At 41.6% G+C, this 20,526-nt stretch overlaps 1 protein-coding gene across 1 annotated transcript in view; it reads right to left on the reverse strand.

The window, feature by feature from the left end:
• Window positions 1-829: 829 nt before the first annotated feature.
• Window positions 830-20,526, reverse strand: part of LOC122941734 (nuclear factor 7, brain-like) — a 28,015-nt gene continuing 8,318 nt past the window's right edge. The window contains exons 3-4 of the mRNA XM_044299142.1: window positions 6,211-6,318; window positions 830-2,245 (exon numbers count right to left, since the gene is read on the reverse strand). Of these exons, the coding sequence (XP_044155077.1) occupies window positions 1,247-2,245; window positions 6,211-6,318 (1,107 nt within the window). The 3' untranslated portion in view covers window positions 830-1,246. The remainder of the gene's footprint in view (window positions 2,246-6,210; window positions 6,319-20,526) is intronic.

A 20,526-nucleotide genomic window follows, 5' to 3' on the forward strand; every position in this document is an offset into this window, starting at 1 on the left:
GCAAGGAGCAGAGAACCACCAGCACACACCAAGCCTGGAGGAACACTGAGCTACAGGCTTACAGCAGAGTCTAAATAGCCCAAGCAGCCACACCCACAAACACATAAACCCAGTGTTCACAAAACACTAGGAAGGGAGTTAACCCTTACAGCACCAGACAGAGGGAGGCTACAACTTAAAGGGGAAGTGCACACAGAAGCATACTAAACCACATGTTACCACCGGCAACAGAATGCGTGGCAACCATGTCACAGCAATCACCCAGAAGGCCAAGACATTGCCACCGCATGCTCTCACAGCAACACGTTGCCGCGGCCAACCGCAAGTGTGGCAACGTTGTCACAGGGTACACCATAGGCCGTGACACAATGTTAATCAGACCTCAGCTCACAGCCCCAATCAGGCCTCCAATGTTAATAAAACCCTCAATCAGACCGCATATCAGACCCCAATGTGAATTACCCCCATGCCACAGATCAGCCCCCATGCCTCAGATGATCAGGTGCCCATGTCACAGATGATCAGCCCCCCATGCAACAGATGATCAGGTGCCCATGTCACAGATGATCAGCCCCCATGCCACAGATGATCAGCCTCCCATGTTAATAAGACCCCAATAAGACTTCAGATCATACCCACAATCAGACCTCCGCTCAGACCCCAATGTGAATGACCCCCATGCCACAGATTAGCCCCCCATGCCATAGATGATCAATCCCCCATGTCACATGTGATCAGCCCCTATGCCTCAGATGATCAGCCCCTATGCCACAGATGATCAGCCCCCCATGCCACAGATGATCAGCCCCCCATGCCACAGATGATCAGCCCCCCCATGCCACAGATGAGACCCCATGCCTCAGAGCAAATATAATAAAATAAAAAAATCCACCTACCTCTCGTGCTCTGGACATGGTCAGCTGTGCTTCCAGAATAGAAGCACTCATTAGTATTCGCCCCATAAGACTCACTGATATATGTATAACAGTGTACTGATGTGTGAGGTACATAAGGTAATAGTGGTTGTTTCTACAGTACTATATATATATGTGAGATTGAGGAAAAAATAAGGAAATGGGGTGCAGATGAAGAGAAAGGGGAGGACAGAGCTGGACAGTAATAAGTGTAATTAAGGGGTAGGGCTTTTCACTCACTATGGGCCCCGTTTCGCACACAGGCCCAATAGCAGCTGCGTGGTCTGTCTCTATCAGAGGTACACCACTGTCCTACATGTATTTTGATATAGTTAATAGCATAGGGATAATGGGCCCAAGTCTTCTTCTCTAACAGGAACCCCTGGACAAAAGAATGGAAAAAGTTTCCCAACAAAGGAACATCCGGACATGACAAAAATCAACTCTGTGTTATCTGCATTAGAAAAAGCTATGTGACCACTAGAAACATCCACAAACACCCCGATTCTCATCGGTGAGTCCATAAGTTTAAGAGTTGATAGGTCACATCCATAATATACGTTGTCTTCTTGTTTACGCACCACAAAAAAACCATTGTTGATGCTAAGATTATGAGGTCCCTTTCGTGGCACTGTATCTTTCACTATGCCAAGTATCCAGTTGCTCTTATGGCCAACATCCACCTCCCAGTAATGTTGACCACTCTGAAACCCCGGCAATCCTAGTACATAAAGCCCTGGGTAGAAGAAGGTTGTGGTGTATCTACGTTGAGGGAAGTTTGTGTATCTAACCTGTTTAAGATTTTGTGATAGGAATAGATTAGGGTTAGCACTGTTGGAGTCGAAGCATAGTGATTTTGCCATTGGTTTTAGAATATGCCGTATACCTCGCCATTCCTGGACCTGGAAATGTGATGCGTAACTTTTTAGAGGTACATCGAATTTGGACATCTCCTCTAGCTGATCTCTGACTATCTTTAAATGTTCCATGGTCTGAATTACCGTGTGTCCTTTTTCTAGTTTCACTAGAAAATCTGTAATGGTGGAGGACAACCCTAGCAATGTCTGGACCCTAGCCTCCAAATCCTTAATAGATGTTTCTACTGTATTTTCCTGTTTGGCAATACGTGTTTCTTCCTCCTTTAGAAGATACTGGTGGAGGTGATGAAAGGATTCTTTAAGCTTTTCACTGTGGAGCTCTCCAGTGAAGCGCCTTGTCTGCAGTTTTTTCTCATAGTCTTGAAACAGTTTCCATGCTACCTGCTGCAAGTATGTCCGTTTGTTATAAAGTTGGGTCTCTTCATCTTCTTGAAGTACAAAGCTTGATGGACTCTATGGAGAGGAAATAAGACAGGTTTTTAGCTTGTTCACAGACATTATAGTCAAGACACTATAAAGACCTTGATGTGAAGTGCCGTACTATTAAAAGATGAATCAAGTGTGTGGCATTATACACTGAAGATGTTAAATTAAAGATGAGATATCAGGGGACGCCATCAGTCCGAATTTCCATCTCAAATCATCTACAAAATAATCTTTATATGCTGAAGTTGGCTTAGTCAGTGGGTTGTGTTTTTAAATCCTGGTGGCTCTCATTGCTAGCTCATAGAGGGAGGTCCTGGACAGGACCTTCCACTCCCATAACATACATATGCCCTAATAGCGCTTATGAAAATTGGTAGTCTTCATGGGACATCTAGCAAAATGGGATCATCTTATTATCTGTCACTTAAAGGGCATCTGTTAGAAGATTTGTAGCTATGAAACTGGCTGACCTGTTACATGTGCGCTTGACAGCTGAAGGCATTTTTGTTGGTCCCATGTTCATATGTGCCTGCATTGCTTCATATATGCAAAGAGCCTCCTAGAGGCTCTGTTCTCTCTGCTGCATCCTAAGCACTTTGATTGACAGGGCCAGGTGTGATGATGATTTCACTGCCTGGCTCTTTCAATTAAATTGCAGAGGGCGCACCAGTTGCAGAGAGAGCAGAGCCTGTAAGAGTAATAGCAATGCCCCTGTTGCTCCTAGTGGCTCATTTGCATATATATATATATATATATTTTTTTTTTCAGCAATGCGGACACATATGAACATGTAACCAACACAGATGCCTTCAGCTGCCAAGCACACCTGCAAAAGGTCAGTCAGTGTCATAGATACAAATCTGCTGACAGATGCCCTTAAACACCCTCAGTAAACATAGTTCCACCTCCTTGACCTAGCCTTGACCACTATTTGCACAGAAAGTGGCTGATCTATCAAACAGATTCAGTAGTAGGAAAGGTAAACCTATATGCAGATATTCAGCAGTATTAAAGGGGTTGTCTCATTATACACAGCTCATTTCCATGTTTACGACCCCCATGCCATCCATCAGTGGTGGTCGTGTTTGCACGCTATAGGAAAATGTGCCAGCCTCTCTGGTGACCGAGACCGTGGGATTGCACATAGGCTGGTGCTTTTTTCTATAGTGTGCAAGCACAACCATCACTGATGGAATGGAGGGTGATCATAACCATGGAAACAAGCAGTGTATAATGTGATGGAAAAATGAATCCAGGCATCAAAGGAGGCAATATGGATAATCACAATTAGTAAGTGGCTTGTAGTAAAGGGGTTGTCCGAGTTATTTTTTTGTTCTTTGTATGTTTCTAACTAATCAAATGTAACAGCTTGACCATGCACCCACTGCATCTGTAGGTGCTCCTTTCTCAGATTTCACTGAGGGTTACATGACCTGTGATGTCAACTTCTCTCCCTGCTCTGATGATGTTTCGTGCACAAGCCTGAGGGAGTACATATGTGTCTGTACACGAGACGTCACTGTGCTGGCCACACCTCTCTGCTCTGCCGTCTGCTGCTTCTGTCTGCCCTGTGTCTCCCTCCCACTGCATACTTCAGGAAAGATTAACCCCTTCAGGAGCAGAGACTCAGGGCTGAAGGCTTTACTGAGTAGCTGCAGGCAGTGAGGAGACAAATGCTGAGCACATGAGCTTACAGACTAGAGCAGTGTTTCCCAACCAGTGTGCCTCCAGCTGTTGCAAAACTACAACTCCCAGCATGCCCGCACAACCAAAGGCTGTCTGGGCATGCTGGGAGTTGTAGTTTTGCAACAGCTGGAGGCACACTGGTTGGGAAACACTGGACTAGAGGAGTTCTGCACAAGAACAAGTAGGGAGAAGATCCTGTGTGTATCAGCAGTGTCCTTGTACAGCTGGGACTTGTAGTCCTACACCTACAACATGCTGCTGAGTTTCCCAGCAGGCAGACATGTCACTCAGGGCAGCTCTTGTATTCACTCCCTTAGCAGTGCAGGGGGAGGGGCAGAGATTGTTGTTATTGCAGGTAAACAAAGATCCAGACGAGAACCAGGGAAATTAGGAATTATATATATATTTTTTTTACCTAAATCTTGCTTAGCTCAGTTATATATTGCTGCCCATTAGATTTACAGTGCTATTTTTTTTTTCATAACTCTACGTGCTAAATGCCATTTGCTGAAATGAGACAACCCCTTTAAGACCCAAGTATAACTTGAAGCTACTGAGTCCAATGCAAAATCTGTAACTAGGGCGACACCTCCTATCTGCTACTGCAAATACACTTGTGCTCCTCTTCTTCTTTTGTGAAAGAGGGTTCTTTGGGTCACCTCAGGCATCAGTGCATGAGTGAGACTGCTACCTCTACAGTCGTGGCCAAAAGTTTTGAGAATGACACAAATATTAGTTTTCACAAAGTTTGCTGCTAAACTGCTTTTAGATCTTTGTTTCAGTTGTTTCTGTTATGTAGTGAAATATAATTACACGCACTTCACACATTTCAAAGGCTTTTATCGACAATTACATGACATTTATGCAGAGTCAGTATTTGCAGGGTTGGCCCTTCTTTTTCAGGACCTCTGCAATTCGACTGGGCATGCTCTCAATCAACTTCTGGGCCAATTCCTGACTGATAGCAACCCATTCTTTCATAATCACTTTTTGGAGTTTGTCAGAATTAGTGGGTTTTTGTTTGTCCACCCGCCTCTTGAGGATTGACCACAAGTTCTCAATGGGATTAAGATCTGGGGAGTTTCCAGGCCATGGACCCAAAATGTCAACGTTTTGGTCCCCGAGCCACTTAGTTATCACTTTTCCCTTATGGCACGGTGCTCCATCGTGCTGGAAAATGCATTGTTCTTCACCAAACTGTTGTTGGATTGTTGGAAGAAGTTGCTGTTGGAGGGTGTTTTGGTACCATTCTTTATTAATGGCTGTGTTTTTGGGCAAAATTGTGAGTGAGCCCACTCCCTTGGATGAGAAGCAACCCCACACATGAATGGTCTCAGGATGCTTTACTGTTGGCATGACACAGGACTGATGGTAGCACTCACCTTTTCTTCTCCGGACAAGCCTTTTTCCTGATGCCCCAAACAATCGGAAAGAGGCTTCATCGGAGAATATGACTTTGCCCCAGTCCTCTGCAGTCCATTCATTATATTTTCTGCAGAAGATCAATCTGTCCCTGATGTATTTTTTGGAGAGAAGTGGCTTCTTTGCTGCCCTTCTTGACACCAGGCCATCTTCCAAAAGTCTTCGCCTCACTGTGCGTGCAGATGCGCTCACACCTGCCTGCTGCCATTCCCGAGCAAGCTCTGCACTGGTGGCACTCTGATCCCACAGCTAAATCCTCTTTAGGAGACGATCCTGGCGCTTGCTGGTCTTTCTTGGACGCCCTGCAGCCTTCTTAACAAGAATTGAACCTCTTTCCTCGAAGTTCTGGATGATCCTATAAATTGTTGATTGAGGTGCAATCTTAGTAGCCACAATATCCTTGCCTGTGAAGCCATTTTTATGCAACGCAATGATGGCTGCACGTGTTTCTTTGCAGGTCACCATGGTTAACAATGGAAGAACAATGATTTCAAGCATCACCCTACTTTTAATAGGTCAAGTCTGCCATTTTAACCCAATCAGCCTGACATAATGATCTCCAGCCTTGTGCTCGTCAACATTCTCACCTGAGTTAACAAGACGATTACTGAAATGATCTCAGCAGGTCCTTTAATGACAGCAATGAAATGCAGTGGAAAGGTTTTTGGGGATAAAGTTAATTTTCATGGCAAAGAAGAAATATGCAATTCATCTGATCACTCTTCATAACATTCTGGAGTATAAGCAAATTGCTATTATAAAAACTTAAGCAGCAACTTTTCCAATTTCCAGTATTTATGTAATTCTCAAAACTTTTGGCCACGACTGTACATTTCCTAAAGCTGCACCCCGATACTCAGCAAGCATCTAGTAACAGGCAATACCTTAGCATCTTCCTTCTGCTGTGAATTATCTTGTTCACCTGTCTGAAATGGTGCAATGCTTGCATCTTCATTTGTCACACTGCATACTGTGTGGAATTTGCTTTCGGCCTGAAATATACATAACATTTAGTATTACATTTAGAAATTCATATTTGATAACATTTCACCATTTAAACTGTGTGGATTCATAATTAATGCGCGGCTTATTTAATAATTTTGACTTCATGTTTTATCATTAAAGGAGGGTCTCTCTTGATAATAAACTAATGCTGGGACCCCAGTGATCAGCTGTAATCTGTGAGCGAACCCACATTCAGTTTCCCTGCAGCACCTTCCAGGGGAAATGAAGCATTGCACAATTTCTATTGAAACTAATGGCTTGTCTGTGTAATGCATGGACCTACTTGATCCTCCAGAGCGAGAGGTCCTCATTGTAGCTGCTCTCCACTCTAATGGGTAAACCTGTAAACAATAATCGTAGATGAATGTCCATCGACAACCTTGGAGCCCTGTTTGTCCATGATTAATGTGTTAAAACTAACATAATGCTGCCTGGATTTAGCTTAGTTTGGAACATTGCCTGGTGAGCTATTTAAAACCAGTTATGGTGACCTGCCAAGTCACAAGATACTACAGTCTGATATTCTGTGCCAGACTGGTTCACACAGACACACTGTTCATGGGGGATGTCTGAAACTGAATTGTGTTTTAATAAAAAAGTTACACAACTTTCTAATATACTTTGGATTTCAGTATCTTATTATTTTCAAGATCTGGTGGCATTGAAATGAAAAATTTGTCTTTACATAAGTGTCGCAATGGGGCATATATACTATTGTAAATTAGCCAGAGTTCTGATGCTTATGTCTTACACCACATTTATTAAGGATTTTAGACCCTGAGATAACCAGGAATGTTGGTGGGTGTGGCTTAGCAGGGAATGGGCGTGGCTTAATATGTAACCCTGTGCTGCAAAATTTTACCCCAATTGTGGTGCAATGTAAGCCGACTGATAGGCGTTATAAACTTAAACTAGAAAGTCTAAAGGTGCGCCAGATTTATCACCCAGCATCAGCCACTGGTTTACACTGTCTAAATCTTAAAGGGCATCTGTCAGCCGATTTGTACCTATGACACTGGCTGACCTGTTGCTTGTGCGCTTAGCAGCTGAAGGCATCTGTGTTGGTTCCATATTCATATGTGCCCGCTTTGCTGAGAAAAATTATGGTTTAATATACGGTGCCTTAAAAAAGTATTCGTACCCCTTTTAACTTTTCCACATTTTTTCACGTTACACACACAAACTTAAATGTATTTTATTTTATGTGATAGACCAACACAAAGTAGTATGTATGTGTGAAGTGAAAAGAAAATGGTACATATTTTTCAAAAGTTTAAAAAAATAAAAATCTGAAAAGTGTAGGGTGCATTTGTATTCAGCCTCCTGTTCTCTGATAACCCTACCTAACTAAAATCCATTGTGACCAATTGCCTTCAGAAGCTAATTAATAAATAGAGTTCACCTGTATGTATTTTATTCTCAGTATAACTACATCTGTTTTGTTAAGGCCTCAGAGGTTTGTTAGAGAATATTAGTGGTCAAACAGCATCATTAAAAACCAAAGAACACACCAAGCTGTGGAGGTGTGTAAAGCAGCGTTAGGTAATAAAAAAATAAAAGAAGCTCTGAACGTCTTACGGAGCACTGATCAATCCATCATCCGAAAATGGGAGGGGTATGGCACAACTGCAAACCTACCAAGACATGGCTGTCCACCTAAAATGACAGCCCAGGTAAGGAGAGCACTAATTAGAGAAGCAGCCAAGAGGCCTATGGTCACTCTGGAGGAGCTGCAGAGATCCACAGCTCAGGTGGGAGAATCTGTCCACAGGACAACTATTAGTTGTTTACTCCACAAATCTGGCCTTTATGGAACAGTGGCAAGAAGGCAGTTTTTGAAAGAAAGCCATAAGAAGTTCCATTTGCAGTTTGCCACAAGCCATGTAGGGGACACAGCAAACGTGGAAGAAGGTGCTCTGGTCAGATAAGACCAATGTTTAGCTTTTTGGCCTAAATGCAAAATGCTATGTGGGGCGTAAAGCTAACTGTGCATATCAACCTGAACACACTATCCCCACCATGAAACATGGTGGTGGCAGCATCAGCTGTGGAGATGCTTTTCTTCAGCAAGGACTGGGAAACTGGTCAGAGTTAATGGGAAGATGGATGCAGCTAAATACAGGGCAATCTTGTAGGAAAACTTGGTAGAGGCTGCAGAAGACTTGAGACTGGGGCAGAGGTTCACCTTCCAGCAGGACAATGACCCTAAACATACAGCCAGAGCTACAATGGAATTGTTTAGAATAGATCAAAGTATATTCATATGTTAGAATCAAAGTCAGGCCTAAATCCCATTGAGAATCTGTGGCAAGACTTGAAAATTGCTGTTCACAGACTCTCTCCATACAACCTAACTAACCTTGAGCTATTTTGCAAAGAAGAATGGGCAGAAATTTCAGCCTCTAGATGTGCAAAGCTGGTAGAGATGTACCCAAAAAGACTTGCATCTGTAATTACAGTGAAAGGTGGTCCTACAAGGTATTGACTCAGGGAGGCTGAATACAAATGCACACAACACTTTTCAGATTAAAAAAAAAAGAAAATTATTTTCTATTCACTTCACACATACTTGCTACTTTGTGTTGGTCTGTCACATAAAATCCCAATAGTTTGTGGTAAATGTGGAAACATTCAAGGGGTATAAATACTTTCTGAAGGCAGTGGATGTAAATGAGCCTCTAGATGCAACGGGGGCATTGTCGTTACACCTAGAGGCTTCACTTTCTCTGCAACTGCAGCACCCTTTCTACTTTGATTGACAGGGCCAGACATGATTACGTTTTTACTTCCTGGCCCGGTCAATCAGAGGGCGCAGCATCTGCAGAGAGAGCGGAACCGTTAGGTGTAATGGCAACGCCCCCATTGCTCCTAGAGACTCACCTGCATATATTAAAACACCATTTTTCTCAGCAATGCGGGCACATATGAACATGGGACCAACACCGATGCCTTCAGCTGCCAAGTGCACATATAACAGGTCAGCCAGTACATAGATACAAATCTGCTGACGGACGCCCTTTAACCATTATTAGCAAATCTGCCCCAGTGTATCCAGTCTAGGCAGTCTTCCTGGTTCAGACTCCAGGCTGCCAGGTATTACCTATTCTGTTACATTGTAACAGTAGTAGTAACAGTAGTAGTAGATTTGATAAAATCAAAAGAATAATGACAACAGCAGGAGATCAATGTGCTGATTTTGTTATAGGCAGAAACCTAGCTGCTCATTAGAATGTTTGGGCAGAACGGGGCAATATAAGGGGGTATAGAATAAACTGTGTCAGTGGAATAACAGTAGAAGATAAGTAACAGAACCATACAGTGCTCATACGACATAATAGTGCAAATACTAAGAACCCATAAATCATTTTTTTTTTGTATGATAAACATTTTTTAAATAATTTTTGGTGGTTCTTTTTAATTTCACATATCACTCTATTTAAAAAAAACATCCTAAAATCCTGAAATTTTTGCACTGGCCACTAAACCTAATAATAGGCGCCACTTGTTGGCAGGATTAGAATGACAGATGGCACTTCTATATATCGGTAAGGCTAGTTTCACACCAGCGGCAGGGGACTCCGGCAGGTGAACAGCCTGTCGGATCCGTCCTGCCGCTAGTTCACGTGTGCCCCGGGACTGCCGCTCCGTCCTGGGGCAGTACTTTTAGTCTGGCTGCCTCCCGGCGTGCGCTGTCAATGGGAACGGAGCGCCTGTCAAGGGGCACACGTGAACTAGCAGCAGGACGGATCCGACAGGCTGTTCACCCACCGGAACAGCCTGCTGGAGTCCCCTGCCGCAAGTGTGAAAGTACCCTAACACAGGATTCACAAGTCACAATAGGTGATATCACAGCTTATCTTCTCCCTCCTGACCTCTGCACAGGTCACAGATCATGCCTAGAAAACTCTTCCCTAGAAGTCAACGAGTCTCCTCCACTGTGTCTATGGCCTGTGGTGGCTGCTGTAAGGCAATTCTCTAAATGTTAACAGCCCAGGCAAGATGGCTGCCCACATAATCGTGCTCAGGAAATAAAAAATATGTATAATTATAATATAAAAACAGATTAGCAAAAAGGGTGTATGCCACTATCTGGTTTTAAATGGAAGAAAAAAGTTATAGTTGACAGAATCCTTTTAAAGGGGTATTCCAGTTTCATGATATTGATGACCTATCCTCAGATACTGTAATTGCACTGCATAACCACCACAGTGTAGGCGATGTGCAGATGAACAAAGAAGAGGAACCAGCTGCACTGGCACCACAGCCTCTTCAAACAGCTTATCGGTGGGGGTGCCGAGAGTTGGAACTTCACCCATCTAAAATTCCCGAGGATGGATCCAATAGATGAAACACACATGAACATAAATTGCAAATATTTTATTGATAAGTCACATAAACGACGACAAAAATTCAGACAGTAATGAATATAATAAGTATGATGCAGTAATGTAGTGGCGCTACAGAACAGCGCCCCACCAAGGATACACAAGGACTCAGAGCTCCTGTCTCTGATTGGCCCGATTGTTAACAGGATGGATTATCTCAACACAGGCAAAAAGGAAACATGAGCTTAATTAGGGTCCATTCACACGTCCGTTGTTTCTTTCCTGATCTGTTCCGTTTTTTGGAGAACAGATCTGGACCAGATCTGTACCCATTCATTTTCAATGGGTCCTGAAAAAAAATCGGACATTGTGCTGTCCGTTTTTTTTCAGGACCCATTGAAAATGAATGGGTACAGATCTGGTCCAGATCTGTTCCGCAAAAAACGGAACAGATCAGGAAAGAAACAACGGACGTGTGAATGGACCCTTAGTCAAAGTGCAAGTGTTAGTATGCTTCCAGGAAATACCAATTGGTGGACGCAGTGTGTGAGTCCCACATCCCAATAACGAATGTCATAATGTGCCACCTGCATCCACCATGTATCAAATTGCCTATCCCGAGGATACGTCATCAGTTTCATGAAACAAGAATACCCCTTTTAACCCTTTTATGACCAAGGGTCATTGATGCCCCAGTGTCCAGGTCAAAATTTACAAATCTGACATGCGTCACTTTATGTTGTAATTGCTTTGGAACACTTTTACTTATCCACGCCATTCTGAGATTGTTTTCTCGTGACATATTGTACTTCATGATAGTCAAAAATTTGAGTCAATATATTTCACCTTTTATTTATGAAAAAATCCCAAATTTACCAAAAATTTCGAAAAATTCAAAATTTTCAAAATTTCTATTTCTCTGCTTCTAAAACAGAAAGTCATACCTAATAAAATATTTATTACTTAATATTTCCCATATGTCTACTTTTTATTTTTTTAGGATGTTATAAGGCTTAGAAGTTTAGAAGCAATTCTTAAAATTTTAAAGAAAATTTCCAAAACCCACTTTTTGAGGACCAGTCACTTTGTGGGGCTTACAAAGTGGAAACCCCCTATAAATGGTCCTATTGTAGAAACTACACCCCTCAAGTTACTCAAAACTGATTTTACAAACTTTGTTAACCCTTTAGGTATTCTATATTACCGTAAGTTTTTTGTGAGGCAAGGTAACTGAAAAATTGCTGTTTTGGCACAGTTTTTCTTTTTGCAAGATTCGTCTGACAGGGTAGATCATGTGCTATTTTTATAGAGCAGGTTGTTACGGATGCAATGATATCAAATATGTCTATTTTCTTTGTTTCAGTTTTACATAATAAAGCATTTTAAAAAAAAATTCTGAACGCCATATGTTTTTTTTTTTCTGCCAATTTTCAGGGGCTCGTTTTTTGCAGAAAGAGTTGAGGTTTTTATTGGTACCATTTTTGGGTACATAGGATTTTTTGATCATTCATTATTACACTTTATGGGGCAAGGTGACCCAAAAATTGGCTGTTTTGGAACAGTTTTTTATTATTTTTACAGCGTTTATCTGAGGGGTTAGGTCATGTAACAGTTTTATAGAGCAGATCATTACGGACGTGGCAATACCTAATATGTATACTTTTTATTTATTTATTTAAGTTTTACACAATAATAGGATTTCTGAAACCAAAAAAATGATGTTTTAGTGTCTCCATAGTCTGAGAGCCATAGCTTTTTTATTTTTTGGGCGATTGTCTTAAATAGGGAATCATTTTTTTGTGGGATGAGGTGACGGTTTGATTGGTACTATTTTGGGGGTCATAATCCTTTTCCGATCGCTTTCTGTTGCACTTTTTGTGATGTAAGGTGACAAAAATGGCTTTTTTGGCACAGTTTTATTTTTATTTTTTACGGTGTTCATCTGAGGGGTTAGGTCATGTGATATTTTTATAGAGCAGGTTATTACGAATGCGCGATACCTAATATGTACACTTTTTTTTATTTATTTCACTTTAACACAATAATAGCATATTTGAAATAAAAAAAATATGTTTTAGTGTCTCAGTGTTCTAAGAACTATATTTATTTTTTATTTTTTGAGCGATTTTCTTATGTAGGGTCTCATTTTTTGCGGGATGAGGTGACTGTTTTATTGGTACCATTTTGTTTGCTATACACCTTTTTGATCGCTTGCTGTTGCACTTTTTGTGATGTAAGGTGACAAAAATGTCTTTTTTTACAGTTTTTATTTTTATTTTTTTATGGTGTTTATCGGACGGGGTCTATAATGTGATATATTTATAGAGACTGTCGTTACGGACGCGGTGATACCTAATATGTGTATTTTTTTTTTTCATTTTTTATAGGAAAAGGCAATTTATTTTTTTAATTTTACATTTTTATTTATTTATTTTTACTTTTATTATTTTCTATTTTTTTTTTAGCAAGTCCCTCTTGGATCATGAAGATCCAGTGGGGCTAATTGCTGTACTATACTTTGCAATGCTCTTGCATTGCAAAGTAAATTATTATCAGATGCCCTGTAGGTGGCAACACTGGACGCTTTTGCAAAGCGTCCGGTTGCCATGGCAACCTGTCTGCATAGACTAACCAATCGGATCGATTGCCGGCAAGGGGCCACTCTGATTGGTCCCTTGCCGGCATTACTGCACTGTATGCTGTCCGTGACAGCATACAGGGCAGGGGCAGAAGCTTTAATCCAAGCGCTTTGCAGCGCCTGGATTAAAGAACTGGCTTGACGTTTATAGACGTGATAGCTGCACGGGGCATGTGCAAATATCACGTATATAAACGGATTGCAGTCGGGAAGGGGTTAAGCTTAGGTCCTGATGGGGGAAAGGATGATGGAGGCCACAACAGGTAAAGTGCCTTATGGATGTGTTTACATGACTGCAGCAGTGACGTAGCCATATGTATCTCGTAATGCAGGCATCCTCAAACTGCGGCCCTCCAGCTGTTGCAAAACTACAACTCCCAACATGCCTGAACAGCCTACAGGTATCAGCCTACAGCAGGGCATTGTGGGAGCTGTAGTTTTACAACAGCTGGAGGGCCACAGTTTGAGAATGCCTGTCGTAATGTATAGTGATGAGGCCAGAGATAGCTGCAGCAGTGAGGACCGGTGCAGTAGTGATGAGGTAGGTGATAAAATCTATTATACCAGCCACAATATAGAACAAACCTCATATTATAAGCTTGATCATTTTCAGTTTTTTTTTTAAATTGTTGTGATATGACCTGTATATTTTTTATTTTAACCCATGTAAGAATATTTTTAGGATTACTGGTAGAAGTTCTGGCATGACATGGCAAAGAAATGACAAACCACAAATTATGGTCTAATAAATAATTTATATAAAATGAAGGTCACTTGGTATACAGTACACGTTGAGTAGTCCACATCTTCTTTACAATCACAACGAAGAACACAAATTAGGAGAATATACATTTAACGAATCATAATCACCAATGCCACACACCCCTTATTTGCAGGCCTTGACTCTAGTTGATAAAGGTTCCTTTATTGGAACAATTCAGCAGGCGATTGTCGGGAAAGAAGTGTTCCTTCCTGGCAACCATCTGCTCATCGGTGAAGGAGACCGCTGCATTTATATGGGACGATCTGCTCCACAGTATGAGGAGGAGCGATCTCTAAAGCCATCGCTCATCCTCATACAGACTCGTTGTTTTCTGGCAGCAGTGGCTCTTTAGACATCACAATCTGCTACCGGCAAACAATGATTTAGGTGCCTTCACAAACAAGTCTATTACCCAATGAATGAGCTTTTCACTAGTTCATCGGTTAATTAGCGGCACCTTTTTACCGCCAGAGCTCGTTAGCGATTATCTGGCAAATTCTCGGCCAAAGTAAAGGGGCTTTAAGGATAAATGGTATACCTCTCCTTCAGGTATTAGAGAGCCTGGATGAAGCACAATTGTGACTGGCAGAAAGTCTCTTGGGTTCCTGGCTTCTGGGTGATGGTTCAGGATCACAGACCCAGTACGTCCAGTATGCCATCGCCTGACACCATTTCTGTTAGTTAATATGGCCCGCAGGCATTTCACAGCTGATGATGCATATGAAATGCTATGCTCTGACACTGCCAGTGAAGGTGGAGTTAAGAGACTCTGTCTCCCCTCATCAGCACTGCTCAGTTGCAGGTCCTGCTCTGCCCAAGCTCACATGGGTAGCTGCAGACAATTATGTCCGCCAAGTGCTTGATTTCACATTCTCCCCAGGCCTTAAATTTAACACCACAGGGTTTGAGGCCATCGATTCTTTTCCCTTTTTTTCTGATTCCCCCCCCCCCCAATGAATTTAATGGTGGGGCAGACCAACAGTTATGCTGCTCAGTTCATCTATTAGAATCCTGGTTCGTTCTATGCCAAAGGCCAAAATTGGACATACACAAATGCAGCAGAACTGTGCAAATTTTTGAGCATAAAAAAAGCCAAATATTCACAATTATTGGTCCCTGGATATATTATATAGCCCCCAACTCTACCACACACTTATGAGCCCAACACGTTTTGAAGCTATCCTTCAATTTTCTCCACTTCTTGGATAACAGTTGCTGCCCACATCCAGAAGACCTCAATTTTGACCATTATTGTAGTATCTTTTCCCAATTTTATACACCCCAGCAAAATATTGTGTTGGATGAATCTCTAGTTAGTTTTAAGGGGAGGCTCAAATGTAGACATTATCTCCCAATTAAAAGTGCCCGGAACGGTATTAACCCTTTCCTGATGCAGCTATTTTCTGTTTTTGCTATTTCTTTTTTCGTTCCCTTCCCTCCCAAAACCATAACTTTTTTTTTTTTTTTGTTTACATAGCTGTATGAGGGCTTGTTTTTTGCAGGACAGGTTGCAATTCTAAATAGGGTGCATTAAGAAAAAAACGCAATTGGGAAGTAATGTGATTTAAAAAAAAAAATTGTTACGCCATTCACTGTATGGGATTTTTTTTATATTTTAATGGTACCGAAATTTTTACATGCAGCAATACCAGTGATGTTCATTTTTTTTTTTGAATTATTTTTTTTTTTTTTTATATTTTCCAAAACTTTTATTAACTTTTTTAAGACCCCTAAGTGGACCACAACTTGCAATCATCAGAACACATTTCTTTAAAGACCTGACATCTGCCGTACATGTACTACGTTTGTTGGGAAAGGGTTAAACTCTATAAGATCTGTGAAAGTGCAACCAGGTATACCTACCGTCTCTGAATCTATGAGGGGAAGGATGCTAAAATGTAACCCCCAGAATGCCCCTCATTCTTAGTTGTTAGTGGCAAGATTATACTGGGCAAGGGCTATCACTTATTTGTAGACCACTTCCATAATAGTGCTTTTTTGCTTAAAGTCCTTCCGTCTAGAGCCGCTGTAGCCTGTAGCATGATTTTGAAGAATCAGAGGGACCTCCCCAAAACTGTGCTGTCACAAACAATAGGATTGGGAGAGAGCAGGGCTGTCTGCAGCTAACATCTGATGCTTGTAAGATATAGGGATAAGAAAGGCGTGCTGATCTTAACCACAATATCTGATGGCGGGCCCACAACCCAATCCACCAAACCTGTGTGTGTTTAGGAATGTAACAAATGAAAAAAAATGCGGTGTTCACAAAATATGGAATTAAAAAGGACACAATCCACCAGTGTGAAACATTCCCCACAAACCTGGCCTGTGCATTAAAAACAGTTTTAAAATGTATCACATATCCTTGAGTTTTTTTTACACTTTTTTACTCTATATCCTCCCCTTCTGTCACACATACTGGCCATAAAAAAAAAAATTTTTGTTTCTCTTTACAAACTAAAAGATCTCGCTATACGCCTAGATGAATTCCTTAAGGATACAGTTTCCAAAATTGAGTCATTTCTTGGAGGGTCTTTTTTTATTTCACCTGAAAGCAATTGTCAGCCAGTGCTGTGTAAATGACCAAGTTATGCCTCAATTTTGTATGGTGCTCTTTCACACCTGAGTCTTGTGATAGTTCCAGGCAATAGATTAGGCCACATATCGGGTGTTTCTAAAATCAGGACACAGCATAATGGTCAGGGCTCGTTCACATGAACGTATTTTGTGTTCCGTATACAGGCCGTTTTCTGCGTTCCGCACACGGTCCGTATACAGAACAATTCATTCCAATGGGTCCGCAAAAGATGCGGACAGCACTCTGTGTGCTGTCTGCATCTGTTGCTCCGTTCCGTGGCTCAGCAAAAAGTTTGAGTCCTTTCCTATTCTTGTCTGTTTTGCGGACAAGAATAGGCATTTCTATAATAGGCCTCCTGTTCCGTTCCGCAAATTGCAGAAGGCACACGGGCACCATCCATGTTTTGCGGATGCGCAATTTGTGGACCGCAAAAAATGGAACGCAAAAAAAGTCAGAGTGCTGACGTTCATAGTAGCATTAACTGCGCACAACATATTGGGTACTGCAATGGCATATCTGTGGAAAAATTGCAATATTCATTTTTCACCATCATCTGCGCATTCATTTCTAGAAAACATATGTGGGGTCAAAATGATCACTACACCCCTAGATAAATTCCTTGAGTGGGGAAGTTTCCTAAATGGAGTCACTTTTATGGGGTTTCCTTTCTAGGGGTACTTCATAGTCTCTTCAAATGCGACAAAGAACTTGAAAAACATTCCATCAAAATATGCCCTTCAAAAAGGATATTAAGCTCCTTCCCTTCTGAGCCCTGCCGTGTGCCCATAAAGAGGTTTACGACCGTATCTGGAGTGTTTCTGTAAACTGCAGAATCAGGGTAATCAATATTGAGATTTGTTTTGATTGCTCTTAACCCTTGCTGGGATACAGGAAAAAAATGGATTAAAATGTAAAATCTTTGCAAAAAATAAAAAAATTTAATTTCACCTCCATTTTGCTTCAATGCCTGTGAAACACATAAAGGGTTAATAACGTTTCTAAAATCAGTTTACAATAATTTGCAAATTTTTTTAAAAAAAATCTGTACATTTTAGGATTTTTTTAACATAGATATAACATATCAACCCAAATTGCACTAACATAAAGTATGATATGTAATGAAAAAACATTCTCAGAATCATTTGGATAAGTAAAAGCACCCCAAAGTTATTACTGTATAAAAAGGCACATGTCAGTTTTGAAAAATGGGGCTCCGACATTTGGTCCGAACTGGCTTCAGCTGGAAGGGTTTAATATAAAATTCAGGGCGTATTCTCTAAGATTATATAAGTAACCACAAACTGAAATAGGACACTGCCCATCCCTCATTGTTATCATAGCTGAGTTGCTGTTCAAAGGTCTAAGCAACCAGGAGTGCCTCATGCCATCTATAGATATACTTTTTATGCACAGAGAGGTAAAACCAAGTAGATTCTTATTATTTGTCATATGTCAGGGAGTTTAAAGGGAATCTGTCAGCTGTAAAACACCCCCTGAACTAGAGTAAGAAGCGTATAGAGTAAGTAATGCTGAGTCCAATTATGTATTTTTTATCTTCTGTGCTCCCACAAACCAGCAGTAAAATGCATTGACAGGACTCCTCTTTGAGTCCTCTCCATTATGTGCCTTTCGTTCTCTGGGTCAGTACGATTACAACAATACATGTGTAGGTTTTTTTGTTTTAATACCACCGTATGGAATAAATATTTTTATATTTTAATAGTATGGCATTTTCAGACACAGCAATGTATTTATTTTTTAGCCTAGAGAAAGGGATTTAAATGTTTTTATATTTGTTTATATTAAAAAAATAAAAGTTTTTATTTTAAACATTTTTTTTTTAACTTTTATAGCCCATCTAGGAGGCTACAAAATACAGTACTCTGATGACAACTTGTACTGTATTCCCATTTAATGACAGTATAAGTTTATTTTGAGGATATTCTATGTTGACCTGCTGGCCAACATAGGAACTGCAATTCTAATACACTGGGTCTCTTCAGAGAGACTCAGCATATTAGACTGAATGACTGGCATCCCTGATCATCACACGGGGATGCCGGTCTTAACCTGGAAGTGTTTTCCTGGTCTTAACCTGGAAGCTTCCGGGCTTTTCGCTAAAGGCTAAAATGACTGCAATCGGCATTATGGCCATATTGCCAGTAACTGACATTACCCGTGGTCTCTGAGACCTGCCAGCTGGGAGCCTAGGGGTTAAAGAGCTTCTCCAAAATTATATTAATATGAATACATTTTGAACTCTTAGGACTATATTCATAAGAGACTAAGCAGTATCCATTGTCCTTGCCTGTCGCCATCTCATCTCCCTGGCAGGAATAGCCACCAGAGTCTTCGTTATCTTGCCAGCTCCATGCTTCATGCCTCTCCTGGCCATCCCCGCCTCCTACCTTCTAGTGCCTGGTCTATTACAAGGCATGGTTCTTAGCTTCCCTAGTTGTTGCAAAGGTGTTTTGTGTCCTCTAAATTTCTATGCCTGACCTCTGCCTGTTTACTGTGTTGATCCTGTTCTGACCATCCCTGACCCCTGCCTGTTTATCATATTGACCTGTGCTACCTGCCCTGTCCTATTGCTTGTTTACCAGATTGAACCTTTGACCTCAGCTTGTCCACTGAGCATGATTTTTCCTGTTCCCTTGGTATCGCGCACCAGTGTCTCTTGACCCACCTGGGTCAACGGTCATTGAACAGAGATTTCTCTAAAAAATAGTGTCCTTGTGGTTCCCCCCAGTAAAGACCATATACCTGTATAGGAGTGAAAAGGTGAAAACCAAGGAACCACTTGGATAACACTCTTAGGAGTAGCCCTAAGTCAAATCCGACCACACCCTCTGCGTTACAGCTTGCTAAGGCCGGCGCCACCAAGTTCAGAATAAAGAATGTGTTCAAAGAGCTAACTACTAAGTAGAGTGGCCAAGAGCAACTACTACAGTACATGAATATCATCTTTGCACATCTTGACTTGACTTCAGCTCAGTATCCTCAAGCCGCAACTCCTGCACTGCAGCCACCACCAGTCTGGGGGTAATAGATTTCACCTACAACCTACCACATGCCCAAGACATGCCATGGCTTCCTGAACCAGCTCACTATGCAATTCAAACTGCAGGTCTACCAGTTCCCTTCAGATGATGATGCCAAAGTGGCCTTCATAGTGTTCCTCCTGTCCAGAAAAGCTTTGGATCTGGCCACTGGGAATGTGGAGATTCCCTGACTACTAATCTGCTCAAATTCCTGTCTACCTGGTTGGACAACTGCAACAGCATCATCTTGGCTATTTCTCTGCCATGACCCTGGTATTGATTGAGCCTCCAGGCAAGTTCTGCATTGGGGGAGTCTCGATGCCACTCTCGCTGTGTGGCTATAGTTCATCCTGATGCTTCAAATCCTTCAAACCCAGTTATGTCTAGGTTTTTGAGAAGAAGGAAACTTTGCCTCCTTATAGGCCATATGACTACCTTTTGCCTGGCACTACTCTTCTACATGGTCCTGTGCATTCTCTGTCCCTTTGAGAGAGTGACACCATGTCAGAGTACATTAAGGAGAATCTGGAGGGAGGATTTATCCATAAATCTTCCTCCAATGCTGAATCTGGCTTCTTCTTTGTCGAGAAGACAACTCCATAGACCACAGTGTCTGAATAAGTTCACCATAAAAAAAGTTGGTACTTTCTAACAGGATCCACAGGGCAAAGCTGTTCACCAAACTGGATCCCTGAGGTGCAGGGTGATGAGTGGAAGATGACCTCTAACACTCGAGAGAGCCATTGCAAGTGCCTTGTCATGCCCTTCGGCCTTAGTATTGCTATAACAGTGTTCCAGGAAATTTTCAACAATGAGGTCTGCTCTGTCTGCATGATGGTATATCTAGATA

Source organism: Bufo gargarizans, chromosome 6 (assembly GCF_014858855.1).
Source record: "Bufo gargarizans isolate SCDJY-AF-19 chromosome 6, ASM1485885v1, whole genome shotgun sequence".
Lineage (NCBI taxonomy): Eukaryota > Metazoa > Chordata > Amphibia > Anura > Bufonidae > Bufo > Bufo gargarizans.